Source organism: Ranitomeya imitator, chromosome 4, assembly GCF_032444005.1.
Source record: "Ranitomeya imitator isolate aRanImi1 chromosome 4, aRanImi1.pri, whole genome shotgun sequence".
In the NCBI taxonomy this organism is placed as follows: domain Eukaryota; kingdom Metazoa; phylum Chordata; class Amphibia; order Anura; family Dendrobatidae; genus Ranitomeya; species Ranitomeya imitator.
In genome coordinates this window covers 670,131,823-670,151,081 of record NC_091285.1, presented here as the reverse complement: position 1 = coordinate 670,151,081, position 19,259 = coordinate 670,131,823, and the positions used below count along the sequence as shown (strand labels likewise).

The 19,259-nt window shown below is 58.1% G+C and overlaps 3 protein-coding genes across 3 annotated transcripts in view; 1 reads left to right on the top strand and 2 right to left on the bottom strand.

Moving 5' to 3' along the window:
- The window catches only part of MAN2B1 (mannosidase alpha class 2B member 1), a 32,835-nt gene extending 19,601 nt beyond the window's left edge, over positions 1–13,234 (bottom strand). The window contains exons 1-4 of the mRNA XM_069767247.1: positions 13,075–13,234; positions 3,969–4,071; positions 3,404–3,577; positions 3,141–3,334 (exon numbers count right to left, since the gene is read on the bottom strand). Of these exons, the coding sequence (XP_069623348.1) occupies positions 3,141–3,334; positions 3,404–3,577; positions 3,969–4,071; positions 13,075–13,203 (600 nt within the window). The 5' untranslated portion in view covers positions 13,204–13,234. The remainder of the gene's footprint in view (positions 1–3,140; positions 3,335–3,403; positions 3,578–3,968; positions 4,072–13,074) is intronic.
- Positions 13,235–14,049: 815 nt separating this feature from the next.
- On the bottom strand, positions 14,050–18,434 carry WDR83OS (WD repeat domain 83 opposite strand). The gene is made up of 4 exons (XM_069767254.1): positions 18,302–18,434; positions 14,601–14,706; positions 14,248–14,345; positions 14,050–14,171 (listed from the first exon to the last, which is right to left on the bottom strand). The coding sequence occupies exons 1-4, from the start codon at positions 18,349–18,351 to the stop codon at positions 14,105–14,107; spliced, it is 321 nt and encodes a 106-aa protein (XP_069623355.1). The 5' UTR covers positions 18,352–18,434; the 3' UTR covers positions 14,050–14,104.
- A 12-nt stretch (positions 18,435–18,446) lies between these two features.
- The window catches only part of WDR83 (WD repeat domain 83), a 30,638-nt gene continuing 29,825 nt past the window's right edge, over positions 18,447–19,259 (top strand). Inside the window, exons 1-2 of the mRNA XM_069767253.1 lie at positions 18,447–18,587; positions 18,762–18,880. Of these exons, the coding sequence (XP_069623354.1) occupies positions 18,778–18,880 (103 nt within the window). The 5' untranslated portion in view covers positions 18,447–18,587; positions 18,762–18,777. The remainder of the gene's footprint in view (positions 18,588–18,761; positions 18,881–19,259) is intronic.

Sequence of the window (19,259 nt, the reverse complement as noted above, 5' to 3'; positions counted from 1 at the left end):
TAACACTATATGCTAATTTTTTGAGAAGGACCTGTATATGCAAAATTTGGGCGCTCTAGCTATTAAATTAAAGGGTTAAATGGCGGAAAAAATTGGCGTGGGCTCCTGCACAATTTTCTCCGCCAGAGTAGTAAAGCCAGTGACTGAGGGCAGATATTAATAGCCTGGAGAGGGTCCACGGTTATTGGCCCCCCTGGCTAAAAACATCTGCCCCCAGCCACCCCAGAAAAGGCACATCTGGAAGATGCGCCTATTCTGGCACTTGGCCACTCTCTTCCCATTTCCGTGTAGCGGTGGGATATGGGGTAATGAAGGGTTAATGCCACCTTGCTATTGTAAGGTGACATTAAGCCAAAATATTTTAACTCCTTCAGATGGATTTACATCGTTGGACGTTACAGATCTGCGGAAGGTAAGGATATTGTTGTTTTTTTGGTACAGATCGAGGGTCTTCAGTGATTGGATTGAGCGTAGAATAAATTATTACAACAACCTTTGTTTTTATTGCATTAAAATAATTTTTAATAATGTGTGTTTTTTTTAACCCTTTACTAGTCTTGGATTAATAATGGATAGGTGTCATAATTGACGCCTCTCCATTATTAATTTGGCTTAATGTCACCTTACAATAGCAAGGTGGCATTAACCCTTCATTACCCCATATCCCACCGCTACACGGGAATGGGAAGAGAGTGGCCAAGTGCCAGAATAGGCGCATCTTCCAGATGTGCCTTTTCTGGGGTGGCTGGGGGCAGGTGTTTTTAGCAAGGGGGGGACCAATAACCGGGGACCCTCTCCAGGCTATTAATATCTGCCCTCAGTCACTGGCTTTACTACTCTGGCGGAGAAAATTGTGCGGGAGCCCACGCCAATTTTTTCCGGGATTTAACCCTTTAATTTACTAGCTAGAACGGCCAAATTTTGCACATACACACTACTAACATTAGTAGTGTGGAATATGCAAAAAAATGGTGATATGAGATGGTTTACTGTATGTAAACCAGGTCTCATATCATGTCGGGTTTAGGAAGGAGAAAGCAAAAGCCGGTAATTGAATTACCGGCTTTCTGCAATATCGCGCTGGATGAAATAATAATATATATACATATATGTGTCTCACTGATATATATATATATATACCTATTCTATGTGTACACATTTATTCTACCTATTCTACTGTAAGCTGTCAGTGTGATTTTACTGTACACCGCACTGAATTGCCGGCTTTTCTCTCTAACACCGCTGCGTATTCCTCGCAAGTCATACTGCTGGTCCGTGTGTAATCCGTATTTTTGGGGCTTCCATAGACTTTCATTGACGTTTTATTTGCGCAATACGGTGACAAACGCAGCATGCTGCGATTTTCTACGGCCGTAGAAAGCCGTATAATACGGATCAGTAAAATACGGCAGATAGGAGCAGGGGCATAGAGAATAATTGTGCCGTATGTTATGCGAGTTTTACGGACGTAGTTTCTGCGCTCTTACGTCTGTAAAACTCGCAAGTGTGAGGCCGGCCTAAGCATTTTGTTACCAGTCACCAGAGGAGCACAGCATTTTTCCGGGTTGTCGGCATTGAGAAGCTTGCGATGTCAGCCAGGAGAGGAGACTTCAAAAGACGCTTAATGAGGCGTGAAACTTACTGGATGTTCTGCCTTAACACTTGCTATCCTGCGGGCCTGAATGCTCGCAAAGAAATCATGTTCCACTATTAAGATATCAACATTGTTTAGTTGTATGTAATGTTTGATGCACTTGTATGTTAATTTTCCTCTTTTTTTGTTATTTTGATGTTTTTATTGTATATATTCACTTATGTGTCAGGTGATAGGTTTACTCACTGTGATTTGTCACAGCTGCTATTAACCATACTGTGATGCATAGTGAGCAGCTTTGAAAAAGAACTCATTGTTCGAAACGCGTAGCCTGCTGCTACTCATTCTCCTGTGAACCATGTCATTGGACTTTGGATTTTATCCTCAATAAATTCTGATATTTTTGGAAGCTGGATTTCTTTTCCTGTTTGACTTATAGTAGTTATATTCCTGTACATAGGGGGCAGTATTATAGTAGTTACATTCTTGTACATAGGGGACAGTATTATAGTAGTTACATTCTTGTACATAGGGGGCAGTATTATAGTAGTTATATTCTTGTACATAGGGGCAGTATTATAGTAGTTATATTCTTGTACATAGGAGCAGTATTATAGTAGTTACATTCTTGTACATAGAAGCAGTATTATAGTAGTTATATTCTTGTACATAGAAGCAGTATTATAGTAGTTATATTCTTGTACATAGGAGCAGTATTATAGTAGTTATATTCTTGTACATAGGGGCAGTATTATAGTAGTTGTATTCTTGTACATAGGGGCAGTATTATAGTAGTTGTATTCTTGTACATAGGGGCAGTATTATAGTAGTTATATTCTTGTACATAGAAGCAGTATTATAGTAGTTACATTCTTGTACATAGAAGCAGTATTATAGTAGTTATATTCTTGTACATAGGAGCAGTATTATAGTAGTTATATTCTTGTACATAGAAGCAGTATTATAGTAGTTATATTCTTGTACATAGGGGACAGTATTATAGTAGTTATATTCTTGTACACAGGAGGCAGTATTATAGTAGTTATATTCTTGTACATAGGGGCAGTATTATAGTAGGTATATTCTTGTACATAGGGGCAGTATTATAGTAGTTGTATTCTTGTACATAGGGGCAGTATTATAGTAGTTATATTCTTGTACATAGGAGCAGTATTATAGTAGTTATATTCTTGTACATAGGGGGCAGTATTATAGTAGTTGTATTCTTGTACATAGGGGCAGTATTATAGTAGTTATATTCTTGTACATAGGGGGCAGTGTTATAGTAGTTATATTCTTGTACATAGGAGCAGTATTATAGTAGTTATATTCTTGTACATAGGGGCAGTATTATAGTAGTTGTATTCTTGTACATAGGAGCAGTATTATAGCAGTTATATTCTTGTACATAGGAGCAGTATTATAGTAGTTATATTCTTGTACCTGAGCAGTATTATAGTAGTTATATTCTTGTACATCGGAGGCGGTATAATAATAGATATATTCTTGTACATAGGGGGGGTAACATGAAATTTCATAAACATACCTGTGCAAAGAGCAATGCTTGTTCTCTGGAGTGTCCAAAGGGGTCGATATGCCAAGCCACGCGCGGTCTACCGCATTCACCAAATATAGACTGTAGGAACTGCAGGCCGAGGGTCATCTGGTCAATAATTGGACTGTAATGTGCGGCCGCTTCATCGTTCATTGTCCAACCTCCGTTAATAAACTCCAATCGACCTATTGTGTAGAGGGGACGATCAATATCACGGCAGCACACCGGCAACCACAGCGCCCTCTAGTGCTCACCTTCTTGCACGAGCTGAACCACATCTCTCTTTACCGCCTCCTTCTGCTCCCGCCACCAGCGCCAGAAAAACGCGCTCTCCACATAGATGAATCGTCTCTTGGGGTCTGCAAGTAGCTGTTGGACAACCGAATCCAGAATATACTGCACCCCAGCGTGCTGAATGCCGTTACGTCCTGCAATGCATAAAGTATAAGGGTGACAGCGATCACCCCTGCTACATAGATGCCGCCATATCTGCTCTGCACCTATACCGCTACACTACATGCAAGTCTTGGGAAAGCAGAGCCGCGGCCATTGGTGGTCACCCAACTTTCTAAGTCTTGGGCAGAAGTTTTCTACATCTGAAAACTCCTTTAAAAGGCCAATTAAGGGTAATGATATGCTTTCTGAAGAAACGATAAGAAGCGATACTTCCCCTTTGCAGAGGATTTCCTGAGTCTTGAAATTTTTTAATCTTGTGATTGATCTCGAAGACAAATGTGAAATACTCAAATAGCTAAAAATCGGCTATGAAAGAATAGACGGGGGTGAGGGGTGCAGATATCGTCATCGGGGGCTTCTCACCTCCATAGTAATACTGGTCCACTGTCTTCAGCCAGCCCACATCATTGTGCGTGTGGGGGATGAGGTGCACATTGAGGAAGCCCTCGGGGGCCGCGGGGCACGTCTGCAGGAAGAAAGGCAGAAGAGACGCAGTGAAGGCTGGCAGCGATGTGATCAGCAGGTCTCAGCCACGCCGGACGCCCACGTCCTACACCGACCGTACAAGACCCTCACCGTCCACCACAGACCGCACTGCTCCCCGGGCACTACTACTCCCACCCTCCTGCACACGTCCACTGCTCTCTGTAGTGAGGGGAATATCCCATCTACTGCACCCACAGATATCTGTACAACCGACATCCCATCTGATCAGTGTAAATAATCTCAATCACCATTGCTGAGGACCCCTGGACCCCCACTACGGGGAACAGCAACGTACAAGGAAGAGAAAAGGAGCCAGCGGTATCAGGGGGAGACGGCGACTCAGAACAGCAGCGTTATCCTAGACCGGTCTGCTGGGACAACGGAGGACACCGCTCCCACCGCAGCACAGAGCCCCTCCATATACCACACAGCAGACCCCCCAACTGGCACACTGCTCCCCAATATACAGCAGACGAAAAGTATGAACCCTGTCACCCACCATCAACTGACACCCGCAAATACTCCAGAACACTGCACCCCTCTCCTCCCCCCTCAGTACACTGCGCCCCTCTCCTCCCCCCCTCAGTACACGGCCCCTCTCCTCCTCCCCTCAGTACACTGCGCCCCTCTCCTCAGTACACTGCGCCCCTCTCCTCCTCCCCTCAGTACACTGCCCCTCTCCCCCTCTCCTCAGTACACGGCCCCTCTCCTCCCCCCTCAGTACACTGCGCCCCTCTCCTCCCCCTCTCCTCCTCCCCTCAGTACACTGCGCCTCTCCTCCTCCCCTCACCCTCAGTACACGGCCCCCTCCTCCTTCCCTCAGTACACTGCCCCTCTCCTCCTCCCCTCAGTACACTGCGCCCCTCTCCTCCTCCCCTCAGTACACTGCGCCCCTCTCCTCCTCCCCTCAGTACACTGCGCCCCTCTCCTCCTCCCCTCAGTACACTGCGCCCCTCTCCTCCTCCCCTCAGTACACTGCCCCTCTCCTCCCCCCTCAGTACACTGCCCCTCTCCTCCTCCCCTCAGTACACTGCCCCTCTCCTCCTCCCCTCAGTACACTGCCCCTCTCCTCCTCCCCTCAGTACACTGCGCCTCTCCTCCTCCCCTCAGTACACTGCCCCTCTCCTCCCCCCTCAGTACACTGCCCCTCTCCTCCCCCCTCAGTACACTGCCCCTCTCCTCCTCCCCTCAGTACACTGCCCCTCTCCTCCTCCCCTCAGTACACTGCCCCTCTCCTCCCCCCTCAGTACACTGCCCCTCTCCTCCCCCCTCAGTACACTGCCCCTCTCCTCCCCCCTCAGTACACTGCTTCTCTCCTCCTCCCCTCAGTACACTGCGCCTCTCCTCCTCCCCTCCCCTCAGTACACTGCCCCTCTCCTCCTCCCCTCAGTACACTGCCCCTCTCCTCCTCCCCTCCGTACACTGCCCCTCTCCTCAGTACACGGCCCCTCTCCTCAGTACACTGCGCCCCTCTCCTCCTCTCCTCAGTACACGGCCCCTCTCCTCAGTACACTGCCCCTTTCCTCCTCCCCTCAGTACACTGCCCCTATCCTCCTCCCCTCAGTACACTGCGCCCCTCTCCTCCTCCCCTCAGTACACTGCCCCTCTCCTCCTCCCCTCAGTACACTGCCCCTCTCCTCCTCCCCTCAGTACACTGCCCCTCTCCTCAGTACACTGCCCCTCTCCTCCTCCCCTCAGTACACTGCGCCCCTCTCCTCCTCCCCTCAGTACACTGCGCCCCTCTCCTCCTCCCCTCAGTACACTGCCCCTCTCCTCCTCCCCTCAGTACACTGCCCCTCTCCTCCTTCCCTCAGTACACTCACTGCGCCCCTCTCCTCCTCCCCTCAGTACACTGCCCCTCTCCTCCGTACACTGCCCCTCTCCTCCTCTCCTCAGTACACTGCGCCCCTCTTCTCCTCCCCTCAGTACACTGCGCCTCTCCTCCTCTCCTCAGTACACTGCGCCCCTCTTCTCCTCCCCTCAGTACACTGCGCCCCTCTCCTCCTCCCCTCAGTACACTGCGCCCCTCTCCTCCTCCCCTCAGTACACTGCGCCCCTCTCCTCCTCCCCTCAGTACACTGCCCCTCTCCTCCTCCCCTCAGTACACTGCGCCCCTCTCCTCCTCCCCTCAGTACACTGCGCCCCTCTTCTCCTCCCCTCCCCCCTCAGTACACTGCCCCTCTCCTCCCCCCTCAGTACACTGCCCCTCTCCTCCTCCCCTCAGTACACTGCCCCTCTCCTCCTCCCCTCAGTACACTGCCCCTCTCCTCCTCCCCTCAGTACACTGCGCCCCTCTCCTCCTCCCCTCAGTACACTGCCCCTCTCCTCCTCCCCTCAGTACACTGCCCCTCTCCTCCTCCCCTCAGTACACTGCGCCCCTCTCCTCCTCCCCTCAGTACACTGCGCCCCTCTCCTCCTCCCCTCAGTACACTGCGCCCCTCTCCTCCTCCCCTCAGTACACTGCGCCCCTCTCCTCCTCCCCTCAGTACACGGCCCCTCTCCTCCTCTCCTCAGTACACTGCGCCCCTCTCCTCCTCCCCTCAGTACACGGCCCCTCTCCTCAGTACACTGCGCCCCTCTCCTCCTCCCCTCAGTACACGGCCCCTCTCCTCCTCTCCTCAGTACACTGCGCCCCTCTCCTCCTCCCCTCAGTACACTGCCCCTCTCCTCCTCCCCTCAGTACACTGCGCCCCTCTCCTCAGTACACTGTGCCCCTCTCCTCCTCCCCTCAGTACACGGCCCCTCTCCTCCTCTCCTCAGTACACTGCGCCCCTCTCCTCCTCCCCTCAGTACACTGCCCCTCTCCTCAGTACACTGCGCCCCTCTCCTCAGTACACTGTGCCCCTCTCCTCCTCCCCTCAGTACACGGCCCCTCTCCTCCTCTCCTCAGTACACTGCGCCCCTCTCCTCCTCCCCTCAGTACACGGCCCCTCTCCTCCTCTCCTCAGTACACTGCGCCCCTCTCCTCCTCCCCTCAGTACACTGCGCCCCTCTCCTCCTCCCCTCAGTACACGGCCCCTCTCCTCAGTACACTGCGCCCCTCTCCTCCTCCCCTCAGTACACTGCCCCTCTCCTCCTCCCCTCAGTACACTGCGCCCCTCTCCTCCTCCCCTCAGTACACTGCGCCCCTCTTCTCCTCCCCTCCCCCCTCAGTACACTGCCCCTCTCCTCCCCCCTCAGTACACTGCCCCTCTCCTCCTCCCCTCAGTACACTGCCCCTCTCCTCCTCCCCTCAGTACACTGCCCCTCTCCTCCTCCCCTCAGTACACTGCGCCCCTCTCCTCCTCCCCTCAGTACACTGCCCCTCTCCTCCTCCCCTCAGTACACTGCCCCTCTCCTCCTCCCCTCAGTACACTGCCCCTCTCCTCCTCCCCTCCGTACACTGCCCCTCTCCTCAGTACACGGCCCCTCTCCTCAGTACACTGCGCCCCTCTCCTCCTCTCCTCAGTACACGGCCCCTCTCCTCAGTACACTGCCCCTTTCCTCCTCCCCTCAGTACACTGCCCCTATCCTCCTCCCCTCAGTACACTGCGCCCCTCTCCTCCTCCCCTCAGTACACTGCCCCTCTCCTCCTCCCCTCAGTACACTGCCCCTCTCCTCCTCCCCTCAGTACACTGCCCCTCTCCTCAGTACACTGCCCCTCTCCTCCTCCCCTCAGTACACTGCGCCCCTCTCCTCCTCCCCTCAGTACACTGCGCCCCTCTCCTCCTCCCCTCAGTACACTGCCCCTCTCCTCCTCCCCTCAGTACACTGCCCCTCTCCTCCTTCCCTCAGTACACTCACTGCGCCCCTCTCCTCCTCCCCTCAGTACACTGCCCCTCTCCTCCGTACACTGCCCCTCTCCTCCTCTCCTCAGTACACTGCGCCCCTCTTCTCCTCCCCTCAGTACACTGCGCCTCTCCTCCTCTCCTCAGTACACTGCGCCCCTCTTCTCCTCCCCTCAGTACACTGCGCCCCTCTCCTCCTCCCCTCAGTACACTGCGCCCCTCTCCTCCTCCCCTCAGTACACTGCGCCCCTCTCCTCCTCCCCTCAGTACACTGCCCCTCTCCTCCTCCCCTCAGTACACTGCGCCCCTCTCCTCCTCCCCTCAGTACACTGCGCCCCTCTTCTCCTCCCCTCCCCCCTCAGTACACTGCCCCTCTCCTCCCCCCTCAGTACACTGCCCCTCTCCTCCTCCCCTCAGTACACTGCCCCTCTCCTCCTCCCCTCAGTACACTGCCCCTCTCCTCCTCCCCTCAGTACACTGCGCCCCTCTCCTCCTCCCCTCAGTACACTGCCCCTCTCCTCCTCCCCTCAGTACACTGCCCCTCTCCTCCTCCCCTCAGTACACTGCGCCCCTCTCCTCCTCCCCTCAGTACACTGCGCCCCTCTCCTCCTCCCCTCAGTACACTGCGCCCCTCTCCTCCTCCCCTCAGTACACTGCGCCCCTCTCCTCCTCCCCTCAGTACACGGCCCCTCTCCTCCTCTCCTCAGTACACTGCGCCCCTCTCCTCCTCCCCTCAGTACACGGCCCCTCTCCTCAGTACACTGCGCCCCTCTCCTCCTCCCCTCAGTACACGGCCCCTCTCCTCCTCTCCTCAGTACACTGCGCCCCTCTCCTCCTCCCCTCAGTACACTGCCCCTCTCCTCCTCCCCTCAGTACACTGCGCCCCTCTCCTCAGTACACTGTGCCCCTCTCCTCCTCCCCTCAGTACACGGCCCCTCTCCTCCTCTCCTCAGTACACTGCGCCCCTCTCCTCCTCCCCTCAGTACACTGCCCCTCTCCTCAGTACACTGCGCCCCTCTCCTCCTCCCCTCAGTACACGGCCCCTCTCCTCCTCTCCTCAGTACACTGCGCCCCTCTCCTCCTCCCCTCAGTACACGGCCCCTCTCCTCCTCTCCTCAGTACACTGCGCCCCTCTCCTCCTCCCCTCAGTACACTGCGCCCCTCTCCTCCTCCCCTCAGTACACGGCCCCTCTCCTCAGTACACTGCGCCCCTCTCCTCCTCCCCTCAGTACACGGCCCCTCTCCTCCTCTCCTCAGTACACTGCGCCCCTCTCCTCCTCCCCTCAGTACACTGCGCCCCTCTCCTCCTCCCCTCAGTACACGGCCCCTCTCCTCCTCCCCTCAGTACACGGCCCCTCTCCTCCTCTCCTCAGTACACGGCCCCTCTCCTCAGTACACTGTGCCCCTCTCCTCCTCCCCTCAGTACACGGCCCCTCTCCTCCTCCCCTCAGTACACGGCCCCTCTCCTCCTCCCCTCAGTACACGGCCCCTCTCCTCCTCTCCTCAGTACACTGCGCCCCTCTCCTCCTCCCCTCAGTACACGGCCCCTCTCCTCCTCTCCTCAGTACACTGCGCCCCTCTCCTCCTCCCCTCAGTACACGGCCCCTCTCCTCAGTACACTGCGCCCCTCTCCTCCTCCCCTCAGTACACGGCCCCTCTCCTCCTCTCCTCAGTACACTGCGCCCCTCTCCTCCTCCCCTCAGTACACTGCCCCTCTCCTCCTCCCCTCAGTACACTGCGCCCCTCTCCTCCTCCCCTCAGTACACTGCGCCCCTCTCCTCCTCCCCTCAGTACACTGCCCCTCTCCTCCTCCCCTCAGTACACTGCCCCTCTCCTCCTCCCCTCAGTACACTGCGCCCCTCTCCTCCTCCCCTCAGTACACTGCGCCCCTCTCCTCCTCCCCTCAGTACACTGCGCCCCTCTCCTCCTCCCCTCAGTACACTGCGCCCCTCTCCTCCTCCCCTCAGTACACGGCCCCTCTCCTCCTCTCCTCAGTACACTGCGCCCCTCTCCTCCTCCCCTCAGTACACGGCCCCTCTCCTCAGTACACTGCGCCCCTCTCCTCCTCCCCTCAGTACACGGCCCCTCTCCTCCTCTCCTCAGTACACTGCGCCCCTCTCCTCCTCCCCTCAGTACACTGCCCCTCTCCTCCTCCCCTCAGTACACTGCGCCCCTCTCCTCAGTACACTGTGCCCCTCTCCTCCTCCCCTCAGTACACGGCCCCTCTCCTCAGTACACTGCGCCCCTCTCCTCCTCCCCTCAGTACACTGCCCCTCTCCTCAGTACACTGCGCCCCTCTCCTCAGTACACTGTGCCCCTCTCCTCCTCCCCTCAGTACACGGCCCCTCTCCTCCTCTCCTCAGTACACTGCGCCCCTCTCCTCCTCCCCTCAGTACACGGCCCCTCTCCTCCTCTCCTCAGTACACTGCGCCCCTCTCCTCCTCCCATCAGTACACTGCGCCCCTCTCCTCCTCCCCTCAGTACACGGCCCCTCTCCTCAGTACACTGCGCCCCTCTCCTCCTCCCCTCAGTACACGGCCCCTCTCCTCCTCTCCTCAGTACACTGCGCCCCTCTCCTCCTCCCCTCAGTACACTGCGCCCCTCTCCTCCTCCCCTCAGTACACGGCCCCTCTCCTCCTCCCCTCAGTACACGGCCCCTCTCCTCCTCTCCTCAGTACACGGCCCCTCTCCTCAGTACACTGTGCCCCTCTCCTCCTCCCCTCAGTACACGGCCCCTCTCCTCCTCCCCTCAGTACACGGCCCCTCTCCTCCTCCTCTCCTCAGTACACTGCGCCCCTCTCCTCCTCCCCTCAGTACACTGCGCCCCTCTCCTCAGTACACTGCGCCCCTCTCCTCCTCCCCTCAGTACACTGCGCCCCTCTCCTCAGTACACTGTGCCCCTCTCCTCCTCTCCTCAGTACACGGCCCCTCTCCTCCTCTCCTCAGTACACTGCGCCCCGCTCCTCCTCTCCTCAGTACACTGCGCCCCTCTCCTCCTCCCCTCAGTACACGGCCCCTCTCCTCAGTACACTGCGCCCCTCTCCTCCTCCCCTCAGTACACTGCGCCCCTCTCCTCCTCCCCTCAGTACACTGCGCCCCTCTCCTCCTCCCCTCAGTACACTGCGCCCCTCTCCTCCTCTCCTCAGTACACGGCCCCTCTCCTCCTCTCCTCAGTACACTGCGCCCCTCTCCTCCTCCCCTCAGTACACGGCCCCTCTCCTCAGTACACTGCGCCCCTCTCCTCAGTACACTGCGCCCCTCTCCTCCTCCCCTCAGTACACTGCGCCCCTCTCCTCCTCCCCTCAGTACACTGCGCCCCTCTCCTCCTCCCCTCAGTACACTGCGCCCCTCTCCTCCTCTCCTCAGTACACGGCCCCTCTCCTCCTCCCCTCAGTACACTGCGCCCCTCTCCTCCTCTCCTCAGTACACGGCCCCTCTCCTCCTCTCCTCAGTACACTGCGCCCCTCTCCTCCTCCCCTCAGTACACTGCGCCCCTCTCCTCCTCCCCTCAGTACACTGCGCCCCTCTCCTCCTCCCCTCAGTACACTGCGCCCCTCTCCTCCTCCCCTCAGTACACTGCGCCCCTCTCCTCCTCCCCTCAGTACACTGCGCCCCTCTCCTCCTCCCCTCAGTACACTGCGCCCCTCTCCTCCTCTCCTCAGTACACGGCCCCTCTCCTCCTCCCCTCAGTACACTGCGCCCCTCTCCTCCTCCCCTCAGTACACTGCGCCCCTCTCCTCCTCTCCTCAGTACACTGTGCCCCTCTCCTCCTCCCCTCAGTACACTGCGCCCCTCTCCTCCTCCCCTCAGTACACTGCGCCCCTCTCCTCAGTACACTGCGCCCCTCTCCTCCTCTCCTCAGTACACTGTGCCCCTCTCCTCCTCCCCTCAGTACACTGCGCCCCTCTCCTCAGTACACTGCGCCCCTCTCCTCCTCTCCTCAGTACACTGCGCTCCTCTCCTCCTCCCCTCAGTACACTGTGCCCCTCTCCTCCTCCCCTCAGTACACTGCGCCCCTCTCCTCAGTACACTGCGCTCCTCTCCTCCTCCCCTCAGTACACTGTGCCCCTCTCCTCCTCTCCTCAGTACACTGTGCCCCTCTCCTCCTCCCCTCAGTACACTGTGCCCCTCTCCTCCTCCCCTCAGTACACTGCCCCTCTCCTCCTCTCCTCAGTACACTGTGCCCCTCTCCTCCTCCCCTCAGTACACTGCGCCCCTCTCCTCAGTACACTGTGCCCCTCTCCTCCTCCCCTCAGTACACTGCGCCCCTCTCCTCAGTACACTGTGCCCCTCTCCTCCTCTCCTCAGTACACTGCGCCCCTCTCCTCCTCTCCTCAGTACACTGCCCCTCAGTACACTGCGCCCCTCTCCTCCTCTCCTCAGTACACTGCCCCTCAGTACACTGCGCCCCTCTCCTCCTCCCCTCAGTACACTGTGCCCCTCTCCTCCTCCCCTCAGTACACTGCGCCCCTCTCCTCAGTACACTGTGCCCCTCTCCTCAGTACACTGCGCCCCTCTCCTCCTCCCCTCAGTACACTGCGCCCCTCTCCTCAGTACACTGTGCCCCTCTCCTCAGTACACTGCGCCCCTCTCCTCCTCCCCTCAGTACACTGCGCCCCTCTCCTCCTCCCCTCAGTACACTGCGCCCCTCTCCTCAGTACACTGCGCCCCTCTCCTCAGTACACTGCGCCCCTCTCCTCAGTACACTGCGCCCCTCTCCTCCTCTCCTCAGTACACGGCCCCTCTCCTCAGTACACTGCGCCCCTCTCCTCCTCCCCTCAGTACACTGTGCCCCTCTCCTCCTCCCCTCAGTACACGGCCCCTCTCCTCAGTACACTGCGCCCCTCTCCTCCTCCCCTCAGTACACGGCCCCTCTCCTCAGTACACTGCGCCCCTCTCCTCCTCCCCTCAGTACACGGCCCCTCTCCTCAGTACACTGCGCCCCTCTCCTCCTCCCCTCAGTACACTGTGCCCCTCTCCTCCTCCCCTCAGTACACGGCCCCTCTCCTCAGTACACTGCGCCCCTCTCCTCCTCCCCTCAGTACACGGCCCCTCTCCTCAGTACACTGCGCCCCTCTCCTCCTCCCCTCAGTACACTGCGCCCCTCTCCTCAGTACACTGCGCCCCTCTCCTCCTTCCTCATAGACACCATATCAGTCTTTGCTTCCTGCTTTAGTGAGAAGCCGTAAAGTTAGCAGGATAATGGGGTCACTCGCCTCCGGTCCGCAGCCGCTCCCCCGGTGCACCGCTCCCAGCAGCAGCAGCAGGACGAGCAGCCCCCGGTGCCAGCAGCGCTCCATCACTACTGTCACCACCGTATTACCGGTGCGGGGATTCACAGTCATGTGATTCTGCCAGACCACGCCCCCAGCTGCTCACTAGCCAATAGTGTGAAGGTCACATGACCAGACAGCAGCTGATACCAGAGCAGTACCCGGATTCTGCCACACGGGGCGGGAGTGGCCGGTGTACAGCGAGTATGCGGTCCCCGGTTATACCGCCATCACCACAGCGCCCACCCGTCCTAACTCCCCACGGTCCGTCCTGTTTAGCTTATTACCTCACCCGTCTTCACTCACATGGGGCCTGAACCAGGGAGTCCTGGATGAACATGACAGCTATGCAGCACTGCCACTCGGCAAACTCGTCTCTGCTCACCTCAGGAGTGCAGGAGACTCCAGCAGCAGGCCACCGTGAGGGACTATAACACCCAGCATGCCCGAGCAGACGGATATCTCCCCTCCTCCCAGGTCAGGCCCACCATGCTGGCCCTGCAGTGACCCCACAGCCCGGCTGGTCCCTCAGTACTGCAGTGTCGGTGCGCTCCTGACCGGGGGTGAGCGGAGATTCCCGAATATTTTCATTTTCCTGTTTTTTCCTTCCTTTGTTCCTTTAGTCATGACTCTTATTTTTGAGGGGCGGAGATGCGGCCCCTTTAGAACGTCCGTGTCGCAGTCCCACGTTATTTTTATTTTCTTTCCCATTTGGGTCATATAACTTTGTATATTTCCGCAGATCGGACTAGTTCAGGCCAAATATGCTTCGATTTATTTATTTTTATAACCGTGACCCCATCCACAGTCCGCAGGGGATGAAGGTGACGGCACCAGATCGGTGTGCCGCCACGTCTCACCACCAGGGGGAGGCGCCAGCCAGGACCCTGCAGGTAGAATAAGACTCTGTACACACAGTGCGGCATCAGCCTTTATTCTAAAAACAGACAGTAAAGAGGCGCCGGGACGGCCGTCACCACGGAGGAGACATGGGCTGCGGGTTCTGGAGATAAGACATGACCACGGCGGAGATCGATAACCTGCGAGGACGAAGAGCAAATAATTAAAGGGGAAGTGACCTTCACCAGAATAATGGACGCCATCTCCCCCACTTACATGAAGCTGCTCATCATTTGCTTGGTGTCCTCAGAGCTGCGGGAATTGGCAAAGCTGATGAAGGAGCAATAGACGGCGATCCAGGCGCACCACTTCAGCTGCGGGACATGACATTATAAGTATATAGTACCCATCTGTTCTTGAAGAACTACAACTCCCAGCAGGGCTTGACAATCTGATCCATGTACCCAAAACAGAAGCAAAAAAAACGGGACGCGATCGACGGTTCCCCTGTACTCGAGCCTTCACTACGACTCCCAGCACTCCCCGCTGTCAGGACATGCTGAGAGTTGTAGTGCTACCTCCCACATAAGCAGAGCTCACTGCCACGCATGTCTATAGGTTACACTCACCTTCAGCATCAGGCCGCACATACTGAAGATCATTCCCAGCAGGTTCATGTAGTCTGGGGTCGGGTCGTCCAGCGTGGGCGAGTTCTCCGAGGTGGGGGGCTTATACCTAAATCAGACATAAGGTGATTACTCATGTGATACTCACTGTTATGGTCCAGAGTTAGGAGAATATGGCAGCGCCAACCTTGTCTGCATCTGGTGTGGACTTACAGCTGAGCTGCAATACCATACCTGGCCTGTGCACAGAGGGGGCGCTGTATTAGAAGAAAGCAGCCATGATTTTCTAATCCCAAGATTGAGGCTTCAATGGTAGGGGCCATACGATATCTGGGAAACATGGCCGCCTAGGTAGGAAGGATGGAAACTAGGACATGCAGAACAGACAGGCAGTATGGGGTCTCCCATAACATACACTGGGGTATTTGGAAGGTGCAGGTAGAAAGTTCTACTGTGCTACCTATCGCCTCGCCCCTGCTGGAGATGGCTGATAACAGGGAGCAATAGATTGTGTTCCCCGCAGAGCAGATGGGCGATAGACATATTACATTACAGCCTTCAGTTCTGGGCTGCGAAAAAGCAACATGGAATAAAAAGATAAACCCGAGCCGGGATCAACTGTCCGATGACTCAGAGAAGCCATGAATCCCCCGGTGCTCGGCCGCACGGAGGCTTATATGGGATATACGTGTCCGCCCTATTCCCGGAATAGCAGGGTCACCCCGGATTATGTGTCCCTGGAGAAGGAGATCATACAGATAAGGGGCAATTATACCGTGACGGGCGGGGATGGGACCCCCACACTGACTGCTGCACGCGGTAAAGAAGCAGCAGAAGTTGGCACAGAGCACTGCTCACCCACCCAGAGCACCGGTCCCCCCACCCGCCACACAGACCACCGATGCTGCGCCCCAATTCCAAATTACGGTTTGTTTGTTTTTTACTTTCTTACTTTATACATTTCATGTGATACCAAACTCCTGTACACACCGTGTCACTATGATGTCGGCTGCTGTTACTATAACACTAAAGGACCCCATAAATCCCAAAAAGAGTCAGCACTGGGCGCTCCCTCCATATATCCACCATGGCCTCAGCCTGGTATGCCGGGGAGTCAGTAATGGCTGCTTATCTGCTCTGAGAACAGATCGGACAGTGACCTGCGGCATGCGTGATCCTTCCCTCTCAACATCAGCTGGGAAGCCACAAACTGCACAGGAGTCAACAGTGTGATGCAGCAGCAACAAAGGCAAACACAGTTCAGGGGTGTAGTGAGAGAAGCGTAGAGTCTGGATCACGTGAAGTAATTCTCCCCCTCTACTCCTCCGTGATCAGGCCGCATCTGGAATACTGTGTCCAGTTCTGGGCTCCACATTTTAAAAAAGACATCGAAAAACTGGAGCAACTTCAGAGAAGAGCAACGAGGATGGTGAGCAGACTGCAATGTATGTCCTACAAGGAACGGTTAAAGCAGGGTTGTCAAACTGCATTCCCCGAGGGCTGCAAACAGGTCATGTTTTCAGGATTTCCTTGCATTGCACAGGTGATAATTTAATCACCTGCAGAGAATGATTCCAGCACCTTGTGCAATGCTAAGGAAATCTTGAAAACACGCATGGTTTGAGGCCCTCGAGGAATGCAGTTTGACACCCCCGGGTTAAAGGATCTGGGATTGTTGAGCTTGAGATTGGTGCTCTGCACAGTGGGGCGGAGCTGGTGAACCTGAGATTGGGGGCAGACCTGGGACCACCCTCTACCCCAATCATCTATAGGACTGCAGAGAAGCAGAACGCAGCACTCAGATATTCGACAGTCACACAGACTGGAGCCCCCGCTCCTGGGTCCACCCCGCCATCCACGGCCCCAGCTCCCGAGTCCGCCCCCGTCGCCCACAGCCCCCGCTCCCAGGTCCGCCCCCGTCGTCCACAGCCCCCACTCCCAGGTCCGCCCCTGCTGTCCACAGCCCCAGGTCCGCCCCTGCTGTCCACAGCCCCAGCTCCGCCCCTGCTGTCCGCCGTCCACAGCCCCCCCTCCCGGGTCCACCCCCGCTGCCCACAGCCCCAGCTCCGCCCACGCTGTCCACAGCCCCAGCTCCGCCCCTGCTGTCCGCCGTCCACAGCCCCCCCTCCCGGGTCCACCCCCGCTGCCCACAGCCCCAGCTCCGCCCACGCTGTCCACAGCCCCAGCTCCGCCCCTGCTCCCAGGTCCGCCCCCGCCGTCCACAGCCCCCGCTCCCAGGTCCGCCCCCGTCGTCCACAGCCCCTGCTCCCGGGTCCGCCCCCGCTGTCCACAGCCCCAGCTCCGCCCCTGCTGTCCACAGCCTCAGCTCTGCCCCCGAGTCCGCCGTCCACAGCCCCTGCTCCCGGGTCCACCCCCACAGCCCCAGCTCCGCCCACGCTGTCCACAGCCCCAGCTCTGCCCCTGCTCCCGGGTCCGCCCTCGCTGTCCACAGTCCCCGCTCCCGGGTCCGCCCCCGCTGTCCACAGCCCCAGGTCCGCCCCCGCCGTCCACAGTCCCCGCTCCCGGGTCCGCCCCCAGCCCCTGCTCCCGGGTCCGCCCCCGCCGTCCACAGCCCCTGCTCCCGGGTCCGCCCCCGCCGTCCACAGTCCCCGCTCCCGGGTCCGCCCCCGCCGTCCACAGCTCCCGGGTCCGCCCCCGCCGTCCACAGTCCCCGCTCCCGGGTCCGCCTCCGCCGTCCACAGCCCCCGCCGTCCACAGCTCCCAGGTCCGCCCCCGCCGTCCACAGCCCCCAGGTCCGCCCCCGCCGTCCACAGCCCCCGCCGTCCACAGCTCCCAGGTCCGCCCCCGCCGTCCACAGCCCCCGCTCCCGGGTCCGCCCCCGCCGTCCACAGTCCCCGCTCCCGGGTCCGCCTCCGCCGTCCACAGCTCCCAGGTCCGCCCCCGCCGTCCACAGCTCCCAGGTCCGCCCCCGCCGTCCACAGCTCCCAGGTCCGCCGTCCACAGCCCCCGCCGTCCACAGCTCCCAGGTCCGCCCCCGCCGTCCACAGCTCCCAGGTCCGCCGTCCACAGCCCCCGCCGTCCACAGCTCCCAGGTCCGCCCCCGCCGTCCACAGCTCCCAGGTCCGCCGTCCACAGCCCCCGCCGTCCACAGCTCCCAGGTCCGCCCCCGCCGTCCACAGCTCCCAGGTCCGCCCCCGCCGTCCACAGCCCCCGCCGTCCACAGCTCCCAGGTCCGCCCCCGCTGTCCACAGCTCCCAGGTCCGCCCCTGCCGTCCACAGCCCCCGCTCCAGGGTCCGCCCCTGCCGTCCACAGCCCCCGCTCCAGGGTCCGCCCCTGCCGTCCACAGCCCCCGCTCCAGGGTCCGCCCCAGCCGTCCACAGCCCCAATCGCAGGGTCCTGGCCGGTTATCCTCTACACTTTGGATTTGGGGGAGGGGTCATTTTTACTTGTAGGATTAACCCTTGCAGCACAATACGGGTCCACCTTCCATTCAGCAGCCTCCATGTACAGGACGGATCCGTCCAGGAGTGACGGACATAATACAAAAGGTATAATGAACAGAGCCGCCATACTGTCCTCTGGTACCATCCACAGGGGAGAACTGTCACTGTGTCATGTGACCACTGCAGCCAATCAGCGTCTTCCATCCTCCTGCGCGCCCCTCCCCGCATTAATAACTGCCATTAACCCCTCCGTGTCCATTCTGCCGCAGTCTGTCCGCAGCTGCCCCCCACCGCCTCACCTCTGCACCTTGGCCGCCCTCCTGGGGTCGCTCCCGATATTCCCGGTCATGTTCTCTCCTTTCCGTGTAATTTCACCAATCTCCTCCTGATCAGGGAACTTCCGGCGCCGGGACAGGAAGTAAAAAAAAAAAAAAAAAAAGTCCGGGCGAACCGGAAGTGCTTCCGAAACACATGGTCTTGTTTACACCCGATCGGCGCGTAGGGTCACATGATCGATTCACAGCAGCTGCTGCACGAACTACAAGGCCCAGCATTCTCTGCTGCTCTCAGAGACTCTGAATGAAGGTGAGCGAAGGACTACAAGTCCCAGCATGGCCAGATCGGTCTTCAGTACAGTCATCTCACTTCTCCATAGTACCAGATGGTAATTCTGCCCCCAGCGGGGCCCCTGTCACTGTAGAGGGCCCCAGCTGTGTGATCCTGGCACAGCCATCACCTCTGTACCCCCATTACTTACAGGAGCCGCTCCTGCGCCATGTCCTTCCCAGCACCTAAACCGAGACCCCCGGAGCTGCCCCGATACCTGCACCGCAGGCTGCTGTGTGCCCAGGGGGCCGTGCGGGCCGTGCGCTTCAACGGTGAGTGCCCCCGACATCGCTATTGTCTGTCACCCCGACGACCTCGACCCCTCCCTATTGTCTGTCACCCCGATGACCTCGCTCCTCCCTATTGTCTGTCACCCCGATGAACTCCCCCTTCCCCTCATCGTCTGTCACCCCGACGACCTCGACCCCTCCCCTCATCGTCTGTCACCCCGATGACCTCGACCCCTCCCCTCGTCGTTTGTCACCCCGACGACCTCTCCCTTCCCCCTCATCGTCTGTCGCCCCGACGACCTCGCTCCTCCTCCGTCTCCCCGATGACCTCGCTCCTCCTCCGTCTCCCCGATGACCTCGCTCCTCCTCCGTCTCCCCGATGACCTCGCTCCTCCTCCGTCTCCCCGATGACCTCGCTCCT